This window comes from Haliotis rubra, unplaced genomic scaffold (assembly GCF_003918875.1).
Source record: "Haliotis rubra isolate DU_JTF1 unplaced genomic scaffold, ASM391887v1 Scf281, whole genome shotgun sequence".
Classification (NCBI taxonomy): Eukaryota; Metazoa; Mollusca; class Gastropoda; order Lepetellida; family Haliotidae; genus Haliotis; species Haliotis rubra.
Window position 1 is genome coordinate 769,793 of NW_025766903.1, and position 21,426 is coordinate 791,218.

General features: G+C 45.2%; 1 protein-coding gene across 1 annotated transcript; it reads right to left on the reverse strand.

Annotated features, from left to right (window-relative positions):
* Positions 1-8,508: 8,508 nt before the first annotated feature.
* On the reverse strand, positions 8,509-12,043 carry LOC124281296 (ganglioside GM2 activator-like). Its single transcript, XM_046717323.1, has 4 exons — positions 11,888-12,043; positions 10,879-11,077; positions 8,857-9,034; positions 8,509-8,661 (listed from the first exon to the last, which is right to left on the reverse strand). Exons 1-4 carry the CDS (start codon positions 11,976-11,978, stop codon positions 8,569-8,571), a joined length of 561 nt encoding a protein of 186 aa, XP_046573279.1. The 5' UTR covers positions 11,979-12,043; the 3' UTR covers positions 8,509-8,568.
* Between the last annotated feature and the right edge of the window lie 9,383 nt (positions 12,044-21,426).

Sequence of the window (21,426 nt, forward strand, 5' to 3'; positions counted from 1 at the left end):
TCTGCGCCAAGAGATCAGGATGTACCAAACCAAGGGCACCGAGAACAATGGGGAGTCTGACGACAGTGCACTTGGGATGCAAGCGAGAGATTTCAAAGGCGAGGTCCACGTATTTAGCATGCTTTTTCTGAATTTTGTCAACCACGTTAAAAAATTCAATGATATGAATAAATTCATTGGCTTTATCAAAAAGGACAAGATCAGGTTAATTGGCTGGAATTCTTCTGAGGCTGAATATGGGCCTATTCCACAGAGGTTTGAAAGCATGTTCCCATGACGCCCTGGTCACGTTCAGGGTCGTACCATGGATGGACCTCAGAGTCAAAGCCACAGACATGGCGGAGAGGGTAGTAGAAGCAACGAGCCATGACATCATGTCTCTTAAGATATGCTGTTTGTGCCAAGGAAGGGCATCCACTAACAAGGTGTTGGGCAGTCTCTGTATATTCAATGCAAAGTCGACATTTCATATTGATATTTTCTTTAAGAATCACATTTTGGCGAGTGGAAAGTGACTGGTCTTGGGCAGCAAAAAGGAAACCCTCTGTTTCACATTTAGACCAGCCGACTTGATCCAGGCGAAGGAGTCGGTTAGGTTACTGTTCGGATGCAATTGTTTCTCAGAAATCTTCTCCACAAATGACTGACACTTGGCAGACTTAAAGCTTGCTGAAGGACTTCACCTGGTTTACTCCCATTGCTGTACTGCCCAGCAGCACATCGCCATCAACAAAATGAACCTCAAATTTCAGTTTCAGTCACTTATAACAGCTGTGCACTTCCTTGCTTTTATCGTGGGTCTTGACATGCATCAACAGAGGATCATACGATAAGAACATATGTGTAAAAGTACACAATAAAATTCTATCATGAAGAGACTACACATTGATCAACTCCGACTTCCTGAATTGATTGCCATATAAACTACCGTCCAAAAGAAAGTATACCACTAGTTTCGAAAGCCAATTAAAAGAAAACAAAAACGATTTCAACAAAATATGTTTTATATTTCCTTAGATTATTCATTCCTGCATAAGGAATGATAAAGAAATGAAAGGGAAACAAACACATGAGGGGTCCAAAAAAGGATCATAACAAGAAAACTGCCAGGTACACAATTTAGAGCCATGTACTGCCTTAGGAGCTAAACGTTCTCTAATACGTCTGTAGACACGTTGACGGCCATCAGTTGTAAATTCGCAGAACCTGTTCTCTTCCGAAAAGAGACCGTGACCAGTCTCCGACTTGCCAACGTCGAAGTTGTCTTGCCCACTGGGCCTGTTACGCCGGTGTTGTTGTGTCAGTACCACCTAATGGCATGGATGTCGTGCTCGAATACCATGTTCACGCAGTCGTCGTGATACTGTCTGTCGACTGGTACGATGTCCGAGTGCCGTTGTTGCCGTTGCCGTTGCCTGGATGAGGTGGATTACCCGGATGTAACGGTCCTCCTGGGGCGTGGTCACCCAGTGTCTCCCACTTCTCGGCCTGTCAACTGTCTGCCCTGTCTGGCGGAGACGCTGAAACAACCTGGTGATGCATACCCGGGTGCAGCCAAGGTTCTCGCGATGAGGGCATGTGACCCTCCTTGTTGGGCCATTCCTACGGCTCTCTCTCTCTCTGTGTGTACTGCGGTCAGGCGTGGCATTTTTCTTCTGTGCTTTTTTTTTATTCTGTGACAATGCCTTGTGTCATGAGCTGCTTTTATACGGTTTTTATGCACGTGCATTTTGTGAAACACGTGCATGTTACTTTTTTCAGAACATGAGCGCCTGAGCAAGACAGTTCACGAGACGAGAAATTTGTCATTAGACATAAGTTGCCATTACCTTGTCACATGTTTCTGTAAATTTTCCTTGATCTAGGTTCAAAATAAAGATTTTAAACGGCAAAAATATTTGGTATACTTTCTTTTGGACGGTAGTATATAAACGATTAAGAGAGGAACCAGGGTGGTGGGCTCTCTTATCAGACATGATACTTCTGGTCAGGCGGTCAAGACTCTGGATGTCTTGTTTTTCCAATCAACTACTCCAAAGGAATAGGAAAGACTGGCACAGCAAATGTATTGGAGGCTTTGACCTTGTTTCGAGCATTTAGCTCTGAGCTCCAGATTTTTTTTAAGCGAGTTTTATGCTCAGCCCTAAGTTTGTCTTTAATCTGGGCATTCTGGAGCTTGTCTCGAACTTGCATGCCAAGATGGGTGCAGGCATAATCTTCCACAAGATGCTCAATGACTCATCCCCCCTGTAACTTGACCGATCCATCATTAGTTACCTTGCCAAGTTTCAAATGAAGTGTATTACATTTGTCAATTCCAAATGACATGCCAATATCATTAGAAAAGGGCTCGACAAAGAATAACGTTTAACAGAGTTATTTGTCGAGTAACTGCAAAAGTCTTTGCTTCTTAGTTTTACGTATTTTTGTCATTGTACAAACTGAAGTTCTTTTAGTCAAAACAAAATTGTAACATGTACAAAATTGTACTTAAGGATTTTAGATCTGTGCAAACGTGTAAGGAATTTAGATATATAACCATGTGTATATGTCATTCAGGCTTAATAATTTATAGAAAAATGAGTCTGGGTCAATCGATAAAATCAATTAAGGGTAGATAACCCTGTAATTTCAACGTATAAGGTTGTCTTATCGTAAGTACCTGGCATTACTGTAAGTACTTAACTAAACTGCTGTATTATTTCACCTAACCTTAATGTTTACACTATGCGACTGTAGTTGCAGGGACGCGTACTTCTCTGAAAGCATCTTGTGATGTAACAGCAGGGTCTAAGGTTGCAGGGAGTCATACCTCTACTCAGGCACCCTGTGCAGACACCAAACTGATTTTGACTGCAGATACATGTTGGCTCATTACCCCATATGGATGCATTCTTCAGACACAAGACGGCTCTAGTTATACTTGACGATGGGTTACTCAGTAACAAGCAGTATGTGCATGATATATAATACTGGCTACATAAAGAACTGTGCACACAGAAAATATAAAGATAGGCAGACAGCGCCTTTATACATAAATAAGGTGTGAACATAGCAAGTACTAGAGACAATCAAACGCTCATGAACGTGCCAGGCGACGTGACGTCATTGATGGTGGCCTATGGACTTGCAATGTGTTACTGCACGTGCAGCCTGTGCAGCTGCATACAACATGTGAAACTCTGAAATTGCTGTCACTGTCGAAAGCTTGATCTTTGGTCATTCAAACATTCACAAATTCACATGAGAAGTCATTTGCGCATCATGCCAAGATTAACATCTGCTCAACGTCATGAAGCCATTGGAATGGTTCGAGCAGGCATGAGCCAACAACAGGTGGCAGCACATTTCCAATGCCATCGTAACACGATATCTGCATTGGTCAGGTGTTAGGGAAACAGAAACGACGTCGCCGACCACCCACGTTCTGGGCGTCCCCGAGTAACGACGCCAAGACAGGACAGATGGATTCGGGTGACTGATATCAGACACAGGTTCCAGCCGGCAGTGACCACGTCCCAAACCATTCCCCAGGCCTTCATTTGGAAAATTTGGTAGCCTCTATGCGTCGTCGATGCACTGCTGTGCTTCACGCGCATGATGGTCATACCCGTTATTGACTTTGTGACTTCGACTCAATTTTGAACTTCTGACGTCATCGTTACGGATATTGTTCATGTTCTTTTGACATGTTGTTGTGGTCCGATACTTCAGCTTATAAAGTGTCTACGTCATGCCGTCTTTTCTGTGTTGTATTCTAATTCTGAAGGAATTTCCTGTGTGCACAGTTTCTTTATGTGGCTAGTATATTTGAATGTCAGGATCGGAGACGCCTCTGAAAGAGCTATTGGGTGCATGTCACATCTTTAGAGGAGAGCGTAGTAGCAAACCCTATTGATTCTGTTTAGTTTTGTGGAGTGACAGACAAGATGATCTCCTAGACAACCAGCGGTGAGTACTTTAAACATTAGAGGACAAAAGCTTCGACTTTTCCCATATAAGTCCATCATTCCTCCACCACCGAGGCGAGGAGAAAGCTATTTTTTTTCGTGTAGGTCCAGTGGGTTGCAAAGCTTTATATCTAGATAGTATTGAGGGTTTGCTCAACCTTTTCATGTGTAAGCCTGTTTATAATGGTAGCTATGCAGTTGTCATCGGCAACAGGCCGATATGCAACTGACAACAAAATCCAAACTATTAAACACCACATTGCCAGTCTCGCAACATGTGCAACGCCTCGTGCTGTGAAGGTACATGCACAGCGCGCCTTGACGGTACCAAAGAAGGCCCACAATCTGGTGGTAAGATACTCTTGACAGACAATTTGTTAGACGTCTTGAAGGTCGCTCAGGATGAACCAGTAGCCCAGGAGCTGGGAGGAAACACGCGGTCGATGTACCGCCCAATCCAGGTGAAGTGGCTGATGGAGCTGGGAGGGAGCAAGGAGTCAATGCACTGTCCAATCCAGGTGAAGTGACTGATGGCACTGGGACGAAACAAGGAGTCGATGCACTGCCCAATCCAGGTGAAGTGACTGATGGTACTGGGACGAAACAAGGAGTCGATGCACTGCCCAATCCAGGTGAAGTGACTGATGGTACTGGGAGGAAACAAAGAGTCGATGCACCGCCCAATCCAGGTGAAGTGACTGATGGAGCTGGGAGGAAACAAGGAGTCGATGCACTGCCCAATCCAGGTGAAGTGACTGATGGTACTGGGAGGAAACAAGGGGTCGATGCACTGCCCAATCCAGGTGAAGTGACTGATGGTACTGGGACGAAACAAGGAGTCGATGCACTGCCCAATCCAGGTGAAGTGACTGAAGTGACTGATGGTACTGGGAGGAAACAAAACAAGAGTCGATGCACTGCCCAATCCAGGTGAAGTGACTGATGGTACTGGGAGGAAACAAGGAGTCGATGCACTGCCCAATCCAGGTGAAGTGACTGATGGTACTGGGAGGAAACAAGGGGTCGATGCACTGCCCAATCCAGGTGAAGTGACTGATGGTACTGGGACGAAACAAGGAGTCGATGCACTGCCCCATCCAGGTGAAGTGACTGATGGTACTGGGAGGAAACAAGGAGTCGATGCACCGCCCAATCCAGGTGAAGTGACTGATGGAGCTGGGAGGAAACAAGGGGTCGATGCACTGCCCAATCCAGGTGGAGTGACTGATGGTACTGGGACGAAACAAGGAGTCGATGCACTGCCCAATCCAGGTGAAGTGACTGATGGTACTGGGACGAAACAAGGAGTCGATGCACTGCCCAATCCAGGTGAAGTGACTGATGGTACTGGGACGAAACAAGGAGTCGATGCACTGCCCAATCCAGGTGAAGTGACTGATGGTACTGGGAGGAAACAAGGAGTCGATGCACTGCCCAATCCAGGTGAAGTGACTTATGGAGCTGGGAGGAAACAAGGAAACGATGCACTGCTCAATCCAGGTGAAGTGACTGATGGAGCTGGGAAGAAACAAGGAGTCGATGCACTGCCCAATCCAGGTGAAGTGACTGATGGAGCTGGGAGGAAACAAGGAAACGATGCACTGCTCAATCCAGGTGAAGTGACTGATGGAGCTGGGAAGAAACAAGGAGTCGATGCACTGCCCAATCCAGGTGAAGTGACTGATGGAGCTGGGAGGAAACAAGGAGACGATGCACTGCTCAATCCAGGTGAAGTGACTGATGGAGCTGGGAAGAAACAAGGAGTCGATGCACTGCCCAATCCAGGTGAAGTGACTGATGGAGCTGGGAGGAAACAAGGAGTCGATGCACTGCCCCATCCAGGTGAAGTGACTGATGGTACTGGGAGGAAACAAGGAGTCGATGCACTGCCCAATCCAGGTGAAGTGACTGATGGAGCTGGGAGGAAACAAGGAGTCGATGCACTGTTCAATCCAGGTGAAGTGACTGATGGTACTGGGAGGAAAAAAGGAGTCGATGCACTGCCCAATCCAGGTGAAGTGACTGATGGAGCTGGGACGAAACAAGGAGTCGATGCACTGCCCAATCCAGATGAAGTGACTGATGGAGCTGGGAGGAAACAAGGAGTCGATGCACTGCCCAATCCAGGTGTAGTGACTGATGGAGCTGGGAGGAAACAAGGAGTCGATGCACTGCCCAATCCAGGTGAAGTGACTGATGGAGCTGGGAGGAAACAAGGAGTCGATGCACTGCCCAATCCAGGTGAAGTGACTGATGGAGCTGGGAGGAAACAAGGAGTCGATGCACTGTTCAATCCAGGTGAAGTGACTGATGGTACTGGGAGGAAAAAGGAGTCGATGCACTGCCCAATCCAGGTGAAGTGACTGATGGAGCTGGGACGAAACAAACAGGAGTCGATGCACTGCCCAATCCAGATGAAGTGACTGATGGAGCTGGGAGGAAACAAGGAGTCGATGCACTGCCCAATCCAGGTGTAGTGACTGATGGAGCTGGGAGGAAACAAGGAGTCGATGCACTGCCCAATCCAGGTGAAGTGACTGATGGAGCTGGGAGGAAACAAGGAGTCGATGCATTGCCCAATCCAGGTGAAGTGACTGATGGTACTGGGACGAAACAAGGAGTCGATGCACTGCCCAATCCAGGTGAAGTGACTGATGGTACTGGGAGGAAACAAGGAGTCGATGCACCGCCCAATCCAGGTGAAGTGGCTGATGAAGCTGGGGGGGAAACCAGGAGTCGATGCACTGCCCAATCCAGGTGAAGTGACTGATGGTACTGGGAGGAAGCAAAGTGTCGATGCACTGCCCAATCCAGGTGAAGTGGCTGATGGAGCTGGGAGGAAACAAGGAGTCGATGCACTGCCCAATCCAGATGGAGTGACTGATGGTACTGGGAGGAAGCAAAGTGTCGATGCACTGCCCAATCCAGGTGAAGTGACTTATGGAGCTGGGAGGGAGCAAGGAGTCAATGCACTGCCCAATCCAGGTGGAGTGACTGATGGAGCTGGGAGGGAGCAAGGAGTCGATGCACTGCCCAATCCAGGTGAAGTGACTGATGGTACTGGGAGGAAACAAGGAGTCGATGCACTGCCCAATCCAGGTGAAGTGACTGATGGTACTGGGACGAAACAAGGAGTCGATGCACTGCCCAATCCAGGTGAAGTGGCTGATGGAGCTGGGAGGGAGCAAGGAGTCGATGCACTGCCCAATCCAGGTGAAGTGGCTGATGGAGCTGGGAGGGAGCAAGGAGTCGATGCACTGCCCAATCCAGGTGAAGTGGCTGATGGAGCTGGGAGGAAACAAGGAGTCGATGCACTGCCCAATCCAGGTGAAGTGACTGATGGTACTGGGAGGGAGCAAGGAGTCGATGCACTGCCCAATCCAGGTGCAGTGACTGATGGTGCTGGGGAGGGGGCGTTTGGGACCAGGAGTCGATCCACTGCCCAATCCAGGTGAAGTGACTGATGAAGCTGGGGAAACCCCGTTTGTGTCTACTCCTAGTGTCACGATGGGTTGCAACGTGTGGAATCACGTGTCAGTCCCTTCAAACAAATTTCCTGTCTGTTGTGGCTTCCAAGAAACATCAGTTGCGGCTTCCAAGAAACATCGATGTTCCAAAAAAATTAGTTGGCTGACTGAATACTGGCATACTGAGACCGGATCACAATCAAGGAAGCTTTAATGTAAGTTTTTGACCAATCCAACGATGTCCACTTTCCTTTCTACAGATAGCCAAATTATAGTTCAAACTACAGTCCAAACTATACTCCGAACTATCGTCTGTTGCTGATAAGCGATATTGATTTTGCTCCAGCGTTGTCATTTTTCTGTTATAAGGTATAGTTTTGTGTTGTGAAGAATTATATCCGTTATAGTTATATCATTTACTAAGGATGTAGCCTCTGGGTACTGTTTATCGTTCCCATGGCCTGGTGTGTAACTACTTCGTGACAGATTAAACATTCCATGAAAACGTATCATTGTCTTTCCATTAAGTCATAGACGCCATCTGGTCTCCTTAGATCATACATTTTAATTCAAAACATGTAATTGGGTCATTATGACAAGACAAGTTGACTATCATTGATACTGTTATAGAATCTATTTGAAATTATGCCTGAGATTATTTAGGATTTCTTGGGATATACATGTGACTTGGATGTATAACATCAGTGTTTGTCATCAGTTTTATCTGTTGTGACATATATTGTCCTGAGAGGGAAGTACTGGAATTGTGTCTCGATGGTCTGATATGCGGCTGTTCTTGATACTGCCATTGTGATTCTTTGGCAATGTTTGTATTCGTTGGTAAACATACTAAACTTAGAATGTAAGTATTTTTTGTGTATTTTTCTTTGTTGTTTGTTGGTTTCATGTCGAATTTTTGACGGACAGATCTCTAGATACTAGTAACTTATTGTTTCCACTTGGAATCAACACGTACCAAAAATGGGGTCTCGACCGAAGTTAGACAAGCAAAGGCAAAAAGTTAAAAGACGTATTTGTTTTTTTCTTCAAATTAAATATGAAAGGTTATCATCATCAAGTAAGACTTTTTCTATATTGACAAAAAAGCATACTTTATTTATTGTCTTTAAATCTTCAACTAAACATGTACTTTATTTGACACCGATAGTCAGGTAGGTCTCCATGCAGGCACGGAGTTGGTTAGTGTGCTTGTCGTTCATTGTGATCTTCACGTGGTACTCGCCCTGGAAACAAACGGTGAAAATAAAACGGTGAATATAGGTGTATATATATATGCAATGAAGTTCCAAGTGCGGAAGATAGACAGATCTTAAATATCTAAGACTTTGCATTTTAAATCAACATAACTGATCCTCAGAAGCATATTCTTTTACGAAATATATTTCGAAATAAGATTGCATAATTTGGTCTCTACTTACGTTGGCCAAGAACTTCCATGCATCACTGATGTTGGTGACGGTGAACTTGGACGGAGGCATGTGGAGCTTGTCGGGGCTGAAGGGGCAGGTGCAGGGCAGGCCGTTAGCCGTCAGCTGGGGAGGGCAGGTGCCCTGATTCTCGAAGACTTTCAGGAAATGGCAGGGGTCAGTATAGTGGCTGTGGGAAAAATCAATATATCTCAGGTTGTTGAAATGTGAAACGTACATCAGTTTGTTTGCAACAACGGGGAAAAGTATCCCTACTTTACATAATGTGGTGTACACGTTATGTGATTGATAATCTCAACGTGAGAGATGGTCATCCGTCTGATCAATGTTATATCATAACACATTCTTCAAGAAAACCCATACATCGGAGAGGTATGCCCTACTAGCGACCAGGTGTAACCAATGTGTACACGATGTGTGAACACCATTTTCCTTCACACCGAGGAGATCATTCCAAATGTTGGCAGTTAGCCTTATCGACTGGTTCTGCTCCTGCTGTTGAAGACACCAGATGATTGTGAATACCCCGTGTGATATCATTACAAATGTTGGCAGTTAGCCTTATCGACTGGTTCTGCTCCTGCTGACTGACTGACTGACTGACTGAGTTTGGTTTTACGCCGTTTTTAGCAATATTCCAGCAACATCACGGCGGGGGACACCAGAAATGGGCTTCACATATTGTACCCATGTGGGGATTCGAACCCGGGTCTTCGGCGTGACGAGCCAACGCTTTAACCACTAGGCTACCAACCCCCACACCCCGCCCCTTCCGCTGCTGCTATTGAAGACGCCAGATGATTGTGAACACCCCGGGTGATATCATTCCAAATGTTGGCAGTTAGCCTTATCGACTGGTTCTGCTCCTGCTGTTGAAGACACCAGATGATTGTGAACACCCCGTGTGATATCATTCCAAATGTTGGCAGTTAGCCTTATCGACTGGTTCTGCTCCTGCTGTTGAAGACACCAGATGATTGTGAACACCCCGGGTGATATCATTCCAAATGTTGGCAGTAAGCCTTATCGACTGGTTCTGCTCCTGCTGTTGAAGACACCAGATGATTGTGAACACCCCGTGTGATATCATTCCAAATGTTGGCAGTTAGCCTTATCGACTGGTTCTGCTCCTGTCGTAGGCGTTTCTCCAACTAATCCGAGCTAACTGTTCATTATCTTATCGTCCGAGCGATTGATATGGTAGTTTGGCATCGATTCTTGTGCGACCGAAATGGGACAATCGCAGCTAACCATTGGTTCCCCTGCGGAAAAAATTCTCCAAAGAGATATTGCTGTTGATGTATGATATTGTTTTTGATGTATGAAATATCTGGCAACTTCATTTTGTCCTATTCCTGTTTGCAGCATATTTACACAGAGCCGTGTCATCACGTTATTCAGAGCGTTAACAATAGAGTGTTCATGAGCTTCGGAGAGATATATAACCACTGTGAATTGTTCACAAGACCTCCGTGTGTGAGTATCAGGCTTCAAACAGACACACAAACATCCACCTTTCCTTTGTAGCTGTTAGGATGTAGGATGAGGAGTTCAAGGAGGGAGAACAGAACCCTGAAGCTGGTCCAAGATCAGGAAGTGCTTATATTGCCAACGCAAAGGAACATTCTGATATGATTGCACCACAATAGAGACCGAATCTCCCGTGAGAGAACATTCGGAGTTCTGATCTGGGCGTGACAATTCTGACGATTCTCAAAATTCACAATCTCTAGTGAGAACTTGAGGCGTTAGAAGCAGACCCTGGTGGTGGTGTTCGCTCAGATCAGTTAAAATGCACAATAGCTCCTTCCGGAAGTCTGTCCGATACGCTGACAAGTTGATGACGTCTGCTTCCTGGGACTCCGCAGACTCCTGCTGACGGACTACACGACCTTGAATAGCCAATATTGTGGTAATCAGCTTGCGAATCAGCGTGAGGATATCAAGACCAATCGTCGCGTAAGCTTACACATCACACACCATGTGCCAACACCAAGCTTATTCGTCACTTACCATGTGCCAACATCATTCTTGCAAGGGACCTTGGTGAACCTCCCGAGAAGCGACTTCTCAAAGAGAACGTCCAGTGAGACCTGGTCAGCGAGATTGTGTGTGATTGCTCCTTCGAGGGATACCGTCATATCTCCGGGAATCACAATGGGGCTGGGGTTGATGTTGAACTGCTTCACGGAGATCCAGGTATCGCCAACACCTGGCACAAAATGTAACCCTCTGTTCATATTTATTCACAAATAACTTAAAGTACATATTTTGGGCAGGTACCATGCCGCTGGTCAGATTGAGACAAACCACATTATATATAGAGGCGTGCCAAACAACATCAGATAGACTCGGATATGCCAATATAACCCATATGTCATATAGAAGCGTGCTTTACATTGAATAGATTCACATCTCAGTAGATTTAGACAAACCACATTGATTATAGAGGCGTGCCTTACAACATCAGACATAAAAAGATATGCCCATATAACTACAGATTTACATTTCTCCAGGCGTGTCTGACAGCATTGTGAAGTGATTAATCCACAAATTCCTTCAATATTGTGGGCAAAGTTACATGTATGTCCAACGATACAATCATTATCTTTCATCTGGATGATATTTCAACTGATTCTGACTTACATTATTACACGGTTGTTATAACTGATGTGTCCTCTGTGTCAGTAACATCATGTATGTTTGTAAACATAATTATGGTGGACGTTGATGAGATCTTTATCACTGGTTGCTAACCACCCCAAAGATGTTGGCTTGAACGTCCTTACAAAACCCCTTTAATACAGATCACAGTAAATCAGCTTGGTGCTGGGTAGAAGTCAGAAGGTAGGCAGTATTCTGCGTTTACGATTTGGGCTAACCCTCCGAAATAATAAATTGCCGAGAAACCTGGGGTCGTATTTTGGGGGAATCTTGGAAACGAACCTGAGACCAGGTATGTGTTCCATGTACTTAATGGTGATATTCCACCCTACAATAGTACCTCCCTCAGTATACATACCACAGTCCCTCCATTCCAGTGTGCCAGTGGAGTGGAATCCTGGGCGAGCCCCTAGGGCAGGAACGATGAGAGCTATAACCAACAACAGCATGGTGAACCTTAGGCTGACCGAGCAGAGTCCGATACTGATTGGCAACCTCTATATAACCTCCGATAGCGAGGGCAGGTCACGTGACTATAGGAACGGTACAGGGGCTCGCCGAACCGGGTTGCCCGGCCTGACACGTTCTAGATAAATCATTCACATCATAGGTAGTTCACAGATGCCATGGTTGTCAAGCACCAGGAAGGATTGCTTGCAACAGTTGCAATACCTTCGTTGCACAACTGAGACGTGAGTCCGCCACTCTAAGTTGGACTCACCGTTTGGAAGATTAAAGATTGTCCCCTGGATTATGTCTACAAGGGGTCGATGGCAGTGAATGAACACATGGAGTCCTGTGATTGTAGGTCTCAGAAATGGGTCACAGGTTAGGTTGTAACTAATGTAGGCAATTAGCCGCTGTTTACACATGAGCATTGAAGGAATGACAGGAGTGATGCCTTGCTGGAAACTGACAACAAGAGAATTATATTATTCACACAGACAATGAGTAGATATCGGTTTATTGTCGTTATGCGTCCTGAAACGTTCATTTCAAAAACTCTGAAAAACAGTAGTACCTAGTCCAATCGGACTATCACATTTTACATTAAATACGATTATTGTGAAATCTGGCAATGAGAATTTGCTCTGCAGTCAGTATGTGGATGTCCACTTGACACAGGAACGACATTGACGTCTCCTCACGCTGATGTTCAGATGTCTGATGTTACAACATTGACGTCTTCGGCCATTCCTGGTGCAGTGCCGGGATCGGTTCACTCACGCTGTAACCCGAGTCTCTGTCACTTGACTCCAGGACATTTAAACAACATGCGGTGTTCTATCATTTGTAGATTCAGAACTCGATTTTCAACAATGCGTTGTTAAATGAATGTCCATGTCTGTATGAGCTGGCCTGACATGATACAACGTGTAAAGGTAGAATAATGTATTCGGTACAATACAAAACAACGCACTGATTGATCAATTACGAGGCGGTAATCAACATTTAAAACTCAAGCAGAGTTGACAGAGACAAGGATAATTAATATTTTGTCAGGCTGTATTTTAAAATTCTATGATTCTCACTCACTCACTCGAGGTCTCAGTCTGAGGTCACCCTAAAAATACTTCTGTCTAAATTCAGATTAGAAAACCCTTTGCTGTTAGGAGTTGAAAGCATTGATCTATTTGTGTGTGGACTTTGCTACTGTCTGCTGTCTCTGTAGGTCTGTACATACCGTTATACCGGCATACCGCCATACAGGTCAGTGGCATCGGCATGTGGACAGGTATGCGTCCACTGATAACCCAAGACATAAGTTATGGAATACTGTAGAGGTGCCCAACACAGGGAGATAGCACACTGAACCCGTGGCTGACACACACAAGCTATGGAATACTGTAGAGGTGCCCAACACAGGGAGATAGCACACTGAACCCGTGGCTGATTCACTCGAGCAAGTGATCACAGACCCACTGAAAACTCTCATCACTAGCGTAATCTATGGTCATTAATCGAAAGTAAAACAATGTGGTTTCTCACAACATATGTTTTTAATAAGTAACACCAGATGATGTATCTATACTAGCCAGATAAAAAAACTGTGCACACAGAAAATTCCTTCAGAATTGGAATACAACACAGAAAAGACGACATGATGTAGACACTTTATTAGCTGAAGTATCGGGCCTCAACAACATGTCAAAAGAACATGAACAATATCCGTAACAATGACGTCAGAAGTTCAAATTTGAGTCGGGGGTCACACGTCAAAGTCACAAAGTCAATAACGGGTATGACCATCATGCGCGTGAAGCACAGCAGTGCATCGACGACGCATAGAGGCTACCAAATTTTTCAAATGAAGGCCTGGGGAATGGTTTGGGACGTGGTCACTGCCGTCTGGAACCTGTGTCTGATATCAGTCACCCGAATCCATCTGTCCTGTCTTGGCGTCGTGAGTGAGTGGTCGGCGACGTCATTACTGTTTCCCTAACGCCTGACCAATGCAGATATCGTGTTACGATGACATTGGAAATGTGCTGCCACCTGTTGTTGGCTCATGCTGCTCGAACCATTCCAATGGCTTCATGACGTTGAGCACATGTTAATCTTGGCATGATGTGCATGTAACTGCTCATGTGAATTTGTGAACGTTTGAATGATCAAAGATCAAGCTTTCGACAGTGACAGCAATTTCTGTGTTTCACATGTTGTGTGCAGCTGCACAGGCTGCACGTGCAGTAACACATTGCAAGTCCATAGGCCACCATCAATGACGTCACGTCGTCTGGAACCGGCATGAGCGTTTGATTGTCTCCAATACTTGTTATGTTCACACCTTTTTTTATGCATAAAGATATATATTTTCTATTTTATATTTTCTGTGTGCACAGTTTCTTTATGTGGCCAGTATATATAGTATAAAGGAACTCTATCGTGTAAATTCGAAATCTGGCGTAGCCTACATATCGCACGCGGGATATTTTTAACTTTACTTAAAAATAGTTGAAGGACAAACGACCCCGGATAAGTGAGTGAGTCGTACATTGCACCCCATGCAGGGAGCCGAAGCCCGGCGTGACGACAGAACGCTGTTACCTCTAGACTGCCATACCTGGTGTATCAACGTACACTCTGATGTACACAGTTGTAACAGTGTCAGAACGCTGTCACCTCTACACTACCATACCTGGTGTATCAACGTACACTCTGATGTACACAGTTGTAACAGTGTCAGAACGCTGTCACCTCTAGACGCTGTCACCTCTAGACTACCATACCTGGTGTATCAACGTACACTCTGATGTACACAGTTGTAACAGTGTCAGAACGCTGTCACCTCTACACTACCATACCTGGTGTATCAACGTACACTCTGATGTACACAGTTGTAACAGTGTCAGAACGCTGTTACCTCTAGACTACCATACCTGGTGTATCAACGTACACTCTGATGTACACAGTTGTAACAGTGTCAGAACGCTGTCACCTCTAGACTACCATACCTGGTGTATCAACGTACACTCTGATGTACACAGTTGTAACAGTGTCAGAACGCTGTCACCTCTCTACACTACCATACCTGGTGTATCGTACACTCTGATGTACACAGTTGTAACAGTGTCAGAACGCTGTCACCTCTAGACTAGGTGTATCAACGACACTCTGATGTACACAGTTGTAACAGTGTCAGAACGCTGTCACCTCTAGACTACCATACCTGGTGTATCAACGTACACTCTGATGTACACAGTTGTAACAGTGTCAGAACGCTGTCACCTCTAGACTACCATACCTGGTGTATCAACGTACACTCTGATGTACACAGTTGTAACAGTGTCAGAACGCTGTCACCTCTAGACTACCATACCTGGTGTATCAACGTACACTCTGATGTACACAATTGTAACAGTGTCAGAACGCTGTCACCTCTAGACTACCATACCTGGTGTATCAACGTACACTCTGATGTACACAGTTGTGACAGTGTCAGAACGCTGTCACCTCTAGACAACCATACCTGGTGTATCAACTTACACTCTGATGTACACAGTTGTGACAATGTCAGAACGCTGTCACCTCTAGACTACCATACCTGGTGTATCAACGTACACTCTGATGTACACAGTTGTAACAGTGTCAGAACGCTGTCACCTCTAGACTACCATACCTGGTGTATCAACGTACACTCTGATGTACACAGTTGTGACAGTGTCAGAACGCTGTTACCTCTAGACTGCCATACCTGGTGTATCAACGTACACTCTGATGTACACAGTTGTAACAGTGTCAGAACGCTGTCACCTCTACACTACCATACCTGGTGTATCAACGTACACTCTGATGTACATAGTTGTGACAGTGTCAGAACGCTGTTACCTCTAGACTGTCATACCTGGTGTATCAACGTACACTCTGATGTACACAGTTGTAACAGTGTCAGAACGCTGTCACCTCTACACTACCATACCTGGTGTATCAACGTACACTCTGATGTACACAGTTGTAACAGTGTCAGAACGCTGTCACCTCTAGACTACCATACCTGGTGTATCAACGTACACTCTGATGTACACAGTTGTAACAGTGTCAGAACGCTGTCACCTCTAGACTACCATACCTGGTGTATCAACGTACACTCTGATGTACACAGTTGTAACAGTGTCAGAACGCTGTCACCTCTAGACTACCATACCTGGTGTATCAACGTACACTCTGATGTATACAGTTGAGACATTGTCAGAACGCTGTCACCTATAGACTACCATACCTGGTGTATCAAACTACACTCTGATGTACACGGTTGTGACAGTGTCAGGACGGGAAGCTAGTGTGAGGACAGAAAGACTAGTCTGAGAAACATGATATGAAAACATATAATTAGTGTGAAGATGGAGAGACCGTTGTGGTGAAGGGACCACGTTATGGTGGCGAGGCGGACTTTAAGATGGAAAGACCAGTGTTAGGAGCGAGAGACGTTTATGATCAAATATCGTTCTATATCCGTTTGTCACTATTTGATTGTAAGTCATGGGCGTATCTTCATGTTATGGTCAATATCTTTGTCGTGTTGATATGTGTTGGTGTTTTCAACAATTCGCTTGTAATGTCGGTATGTGTCGGGATGTCTGTCAGTGTGTTTGGAGTATAGGTACTATATGTCTGTCAGTGTGTCTGTAGTATTTGTGTATCTCAGTGGGCTAGCACTATAAAAAAACAGCTTAAGTCTGGGCTAGTACAAGCAGCCGCACATACACATACACACGCATGGACGTCGTTATATGAGCGAAATATTCTCAAGCACGACGTTAAACCCAAATTCGCCGCACCTCACCTCACCTCACACCGGACATATCCCTAGGACTAATCTCCTTGACCAACACTGGGACGTGAGAGTAATGAAACTAATCCCGGTTCTTGTATTCTTGGTATGAACAGTATCTTATAGATAGTCGCCGCCACACATACTGTCAGCCATCAGAGAAACCCTTGTATATTATGGCCACATATCTTTACAGCTAGATTTCACCCAAACAGGCGCATGAATAAGCACGTTCAGAACACGACAACGGGTCAAGTTTGACACGTATGCGTTCATCGACCTTCTTCATACAGAGTCAATAACACATCCCAGCTTACAGGCCATCATACATACAAGCATACACATTCATCACACTAACCCTCAGTACAGCCATTCCATGCATGCATGCATATGGAGAGACCATGCATACCACACGGACCCATAGGACATATACGTCAGAGAGATCCACCACTTAGCCCAATCAGCCACGCCCTTTACACATTCTCATTACAGAGGCTGATCACACTGGCTGACTTACTGTACAGACCCATCATACTGACACACGGCAGAGATAACACACATACACACACACCATGCATATCACACACATACACACTTGTCCCTCACTAACCCTGTGTATTGTAATTGACATGTCCTTCTCTATTTGTTTATAATGCATCACCAGATAACCTGCTGTGCCCCACCCAGTTGTTCAAACTTCATCACTTAATCTTGGAGACAGACCAAGATCTGGTTTCAGAAATACTAACAAAATATTTCGTGTGTTCACGTTACCAATTACACAGAGTCTTGGTTCAGTTTTCACCGAATGATTACATTGAGAGATTCAGCCAACCCCGGCTGTAGGTGCACTGGACACCGGCAACAACTGCAGCACTCCTGCCTCATGTACACTCGCTAAAGTCAACATACAGGCACTGTGTCAGGGCGCGGCTTACCGTAGTTACAACAAAACGTGTTTATACTGGATTGTGTGTCGTGTTTGGCTTGCGGTGTCTCGGGTCATCTGACGGCCGTCATCACAACACTGTATGGAGTACAGAGGATACTGTTTTGACGTCACGGGTGAATTCTTGCACGGCGGTGCTGAGACCGGGAAAGAAGTTAGAACCAATATTGTAGGGCTTGTGATCAGATGGTTGTCGACGATGTCCACCATCCTTGTCACTACGTTCTTGTCTCTCACGACAGTGTCGGCGTATATTCTTTGGGACGATGGGGTGCCAGGTAGGAAAGGAAGTAGCTGTCAGGGAGGGGAATCTTTTTACGAAACATGTTAACATTGCTTCGGACTTTCAAATGATCCGTGGTTCAGTTTGCATATTAGAAGACAGCATTCAGTAATAGACGCCAAAAGGTGCCTTCGTGTTCAGCAACATGCTTTTCCTTGAAGGACTAGGCCTAGTGGGGCAGGGCATACTGTGTAAATCCCGGGGTAATTCATGAAAATAGTTCTGTTTTCTGTCAGAATGTCGCTGGCTACAGTGTGGTAAGGGCGGCGTCCTCAACAACACCGGCTGCGTCTGCGACTGTGAACCCGGATATACGGGAACTTTCTGTACTATTGGTAAGTACAGAATCTTCGCAGATCTTTCAGACTTATCGGAGCTATTTGACAATCGCGATGCAGGGCACACTGTCGAGCAATTCGCTCTTTCCATTTAAGTATCTGCAGTTAATCACATTTCTGATCCACAGGATAATGCAATGTGTTGCAAGGCTGATATCTATGCAGTCCACTGTCTGTATTTATGCACTGGTTCCATCTCCTTATTCACTGAATTATATCCATGCGTTGCAGGGATTACATTACCATATTGTTTTAATCTGTGTTTATTGGCACATATCGACGCTTAGCCTGGCTTATATCGTGCTCTCCAACACCATCAATATTGATCATGAACAGAACTTTGTTTCTCGAAAAGCAACTCTAGTAAATGTTTATGTATGGACGTATTAAACTTATTATATCTTCTCTCGGAGATATTTCAAAATCATTATTGATTAGGCTGTCCAAACAGGGCATCGAAGCTTAAAATCAAAATAGAGAATTCCTCAGTATAAACTTGACTCTATTCTGTTTGAACGGGGATTGAGATGTAGTTGATTTTTCCCATCGGACTTTGACCCGTCGGAAGAGCATAATGATCTTTGTTGATAGTTATTATCATTGCTATCATGTTGGAAGCGGCAGCACGCGTCCTGAGACAGCGATACGTTTGACGTTCACACGTGTTACCTTCAGAGAGGATGGTCAGCGACTGGCCCGTAGGATCATACGGTCTGCTGTCAGCGTCCAGAGGATGTCCTGAGAGTGAGGACCATGGATGTATGACCACCTTCATCAACCTCACCTACGTTGACAACAGCAGCACCGACGGCAGACAAACGTGGACCAACAACCTCCCACTGCTGGGACCCTATCATTATCGGAGTCTCCAGCTGAACCTGTGTGTGAGAACAGAGGAAGAGGGAAGTGAGGAGAAGATTGTAGACATGGACAACATGTCCCGTTCCACCTGGCCTCTGGGGTCATACTGCCTTGTGAAGACTTCCTCGAGGAATTGTCCTACAGGTTAGTCAACCATTCTGTTGTTCAAACTCGATTAAACAACCATTTCACATACATTGTCTTAATTATTCATTGCTGTCAGTTTCGCATGACAAATAACCAAGCATGTTCCTGGTTAGCCTAACCAAGCATGTTCCTGAGTGGTCTAAACAACCATGTTCCTGGGTAGTAGAACCAACCATGTTCTTGGGTAGTCTAACCAACCATGTTCCTGAGTAGTCTAACCAAGCATGCTCCAGGGTGGTCAAACCCAGCATGTTCCTGGGTAGTCAAACCAAGCTTGTTCTTGTATAGTTTAACCAATCATGTTCCTGAGTAGTCTAACCAAGCATGTTCCTGGGTAGTCTACCCAAGCTTGTTAATGGGTAGTCTAACCAAGCATGTTCCTGGGTAGTCTAACCAAGCATGTTCCTGAGTAGTCTAACCAAGCATGTTCCTGGATAGTCTAACCAAGCATGTTCCTGTTCAGTCTAACTAAGCATGTTCCTGGGTAGTCTTACCAAGCATGTTCCTGAGTGGTCTAAACAACCATGTTCCTGGGTAGTCTAACCAAGCATGTTCTTGGGTAGTCTAACCAAGCATGTTCCTGGGTAGTCTAACCAAGCATGTTCTTGGGCAGTCTAACCAAGCATGTTCTTGGGTAGTCTAACCAAGCGTGTTAATGGGTAGTCTAAACAAGCATGTTCCTGAGTGGTCTAAACAACCATGTTCCTGGGTAGTCTAACCAAGCATGTTCCTGGGTAGTCTAACCAAGCATGTTCCTGTTCAGTCTAACTATGCATGTTCCAGGGTAGTTTATTCAAGCATGTTCCTGGGTGGTCTAACCAAGCATGTTCGTGGGTAGTCTAACCAACCATGTTCTTGGGTAGTCTAACCAACAATGTTGCTGGGTAGTCTAACCAAGCATGTTCCTGGGTAGTCTAACCAAGCTTGTTCCTGGGTAGTCTAACCAAGCATGTTCCTGAGTGGTCTAACCAAGCATGTTCCTTGGTAGTCTAACCAACCATGTTCTTGGGTAGTCTAACTAAGTATTTTCTTGGGTAGTCTAACCAAGCATGTTCCTGGGTAGTCTAACCAACCATGTTCTTGGGTAGTCTAACCAAGCATGTTCCTGGGTAGTCTAACCAAGCTTGTTCTTGGGTAGTCTAACCAAGCATGTTCCTGTTCAGTCTAACTAAGCATGTTCCTGAGTGGTCTAAACAACCATGTTCCTGGGTAGTCTAACCGAGCATGTTCTAGGGTAGTCAAACCAAGCATGTTCTTGGATAGTTTGACCAAGCATGTTCCTGAGTAGTCTAACCAAGCATGTTCCTGGGTAGTCTAACCAAGCTTGTTCCTGGGTAGTCTTACCAAGCATGTTCCTGGATAGTCTAACCAAGCATGTTCCTGTTCAGTCTAACTAAGCATGTTCTTGGGTAGTCTAACCAAGCATGTTCCGGAGTGGTCTAACCAAGCATGTTCCTGGGTAGTCTAACCAAGCATGTTCCTGGGTAGTCTAACCAAGCTTGTTCTTGGGTAGTCTAACCAAGCATGTTCTTGGGTAGTCTAACCAAGCATGTTCCTGGGTAGTCTAACCAAGCATGTTCTTTGGTAGTCTAACAAAGCATGTTCCTGGGTAATCTAACCAAGCTTTTTCCTGGGTAGTCTAACCAAGCATGTTCCTGGATAGTCTAACCAAGCATGTTCCTGTTCAGTTTAACTAAGCATGTTCCTTGGTAGTCTAACCAACCATGTTCTTGGGTAGTCTAACTAAGTATTTTCTTGGGTAGTCTAACCAAGCATGTTCCTGGGTAGTCTAACCAACCATGTTCTTGGGTAGTCTAACCAAGCATGTTCCTGGGTAGTCTAACCAAGCTTGTTCTTGGGTAGTCTAACCAAGCATGTTCCTGTTCAGTCTAACTAAGCATGTTCCTGAGTGGTCTAAACAACCATGTTCCTGGGTAGTCTAACCGAGCATGTTCTAGGGTAGTCAAACCAAGCATGTTCTTGGATAGTTTGACCAAGCATGTTCCTGAGTAGTCTAACCAAGCATGTTCCTGGGTAGTCTAACCAA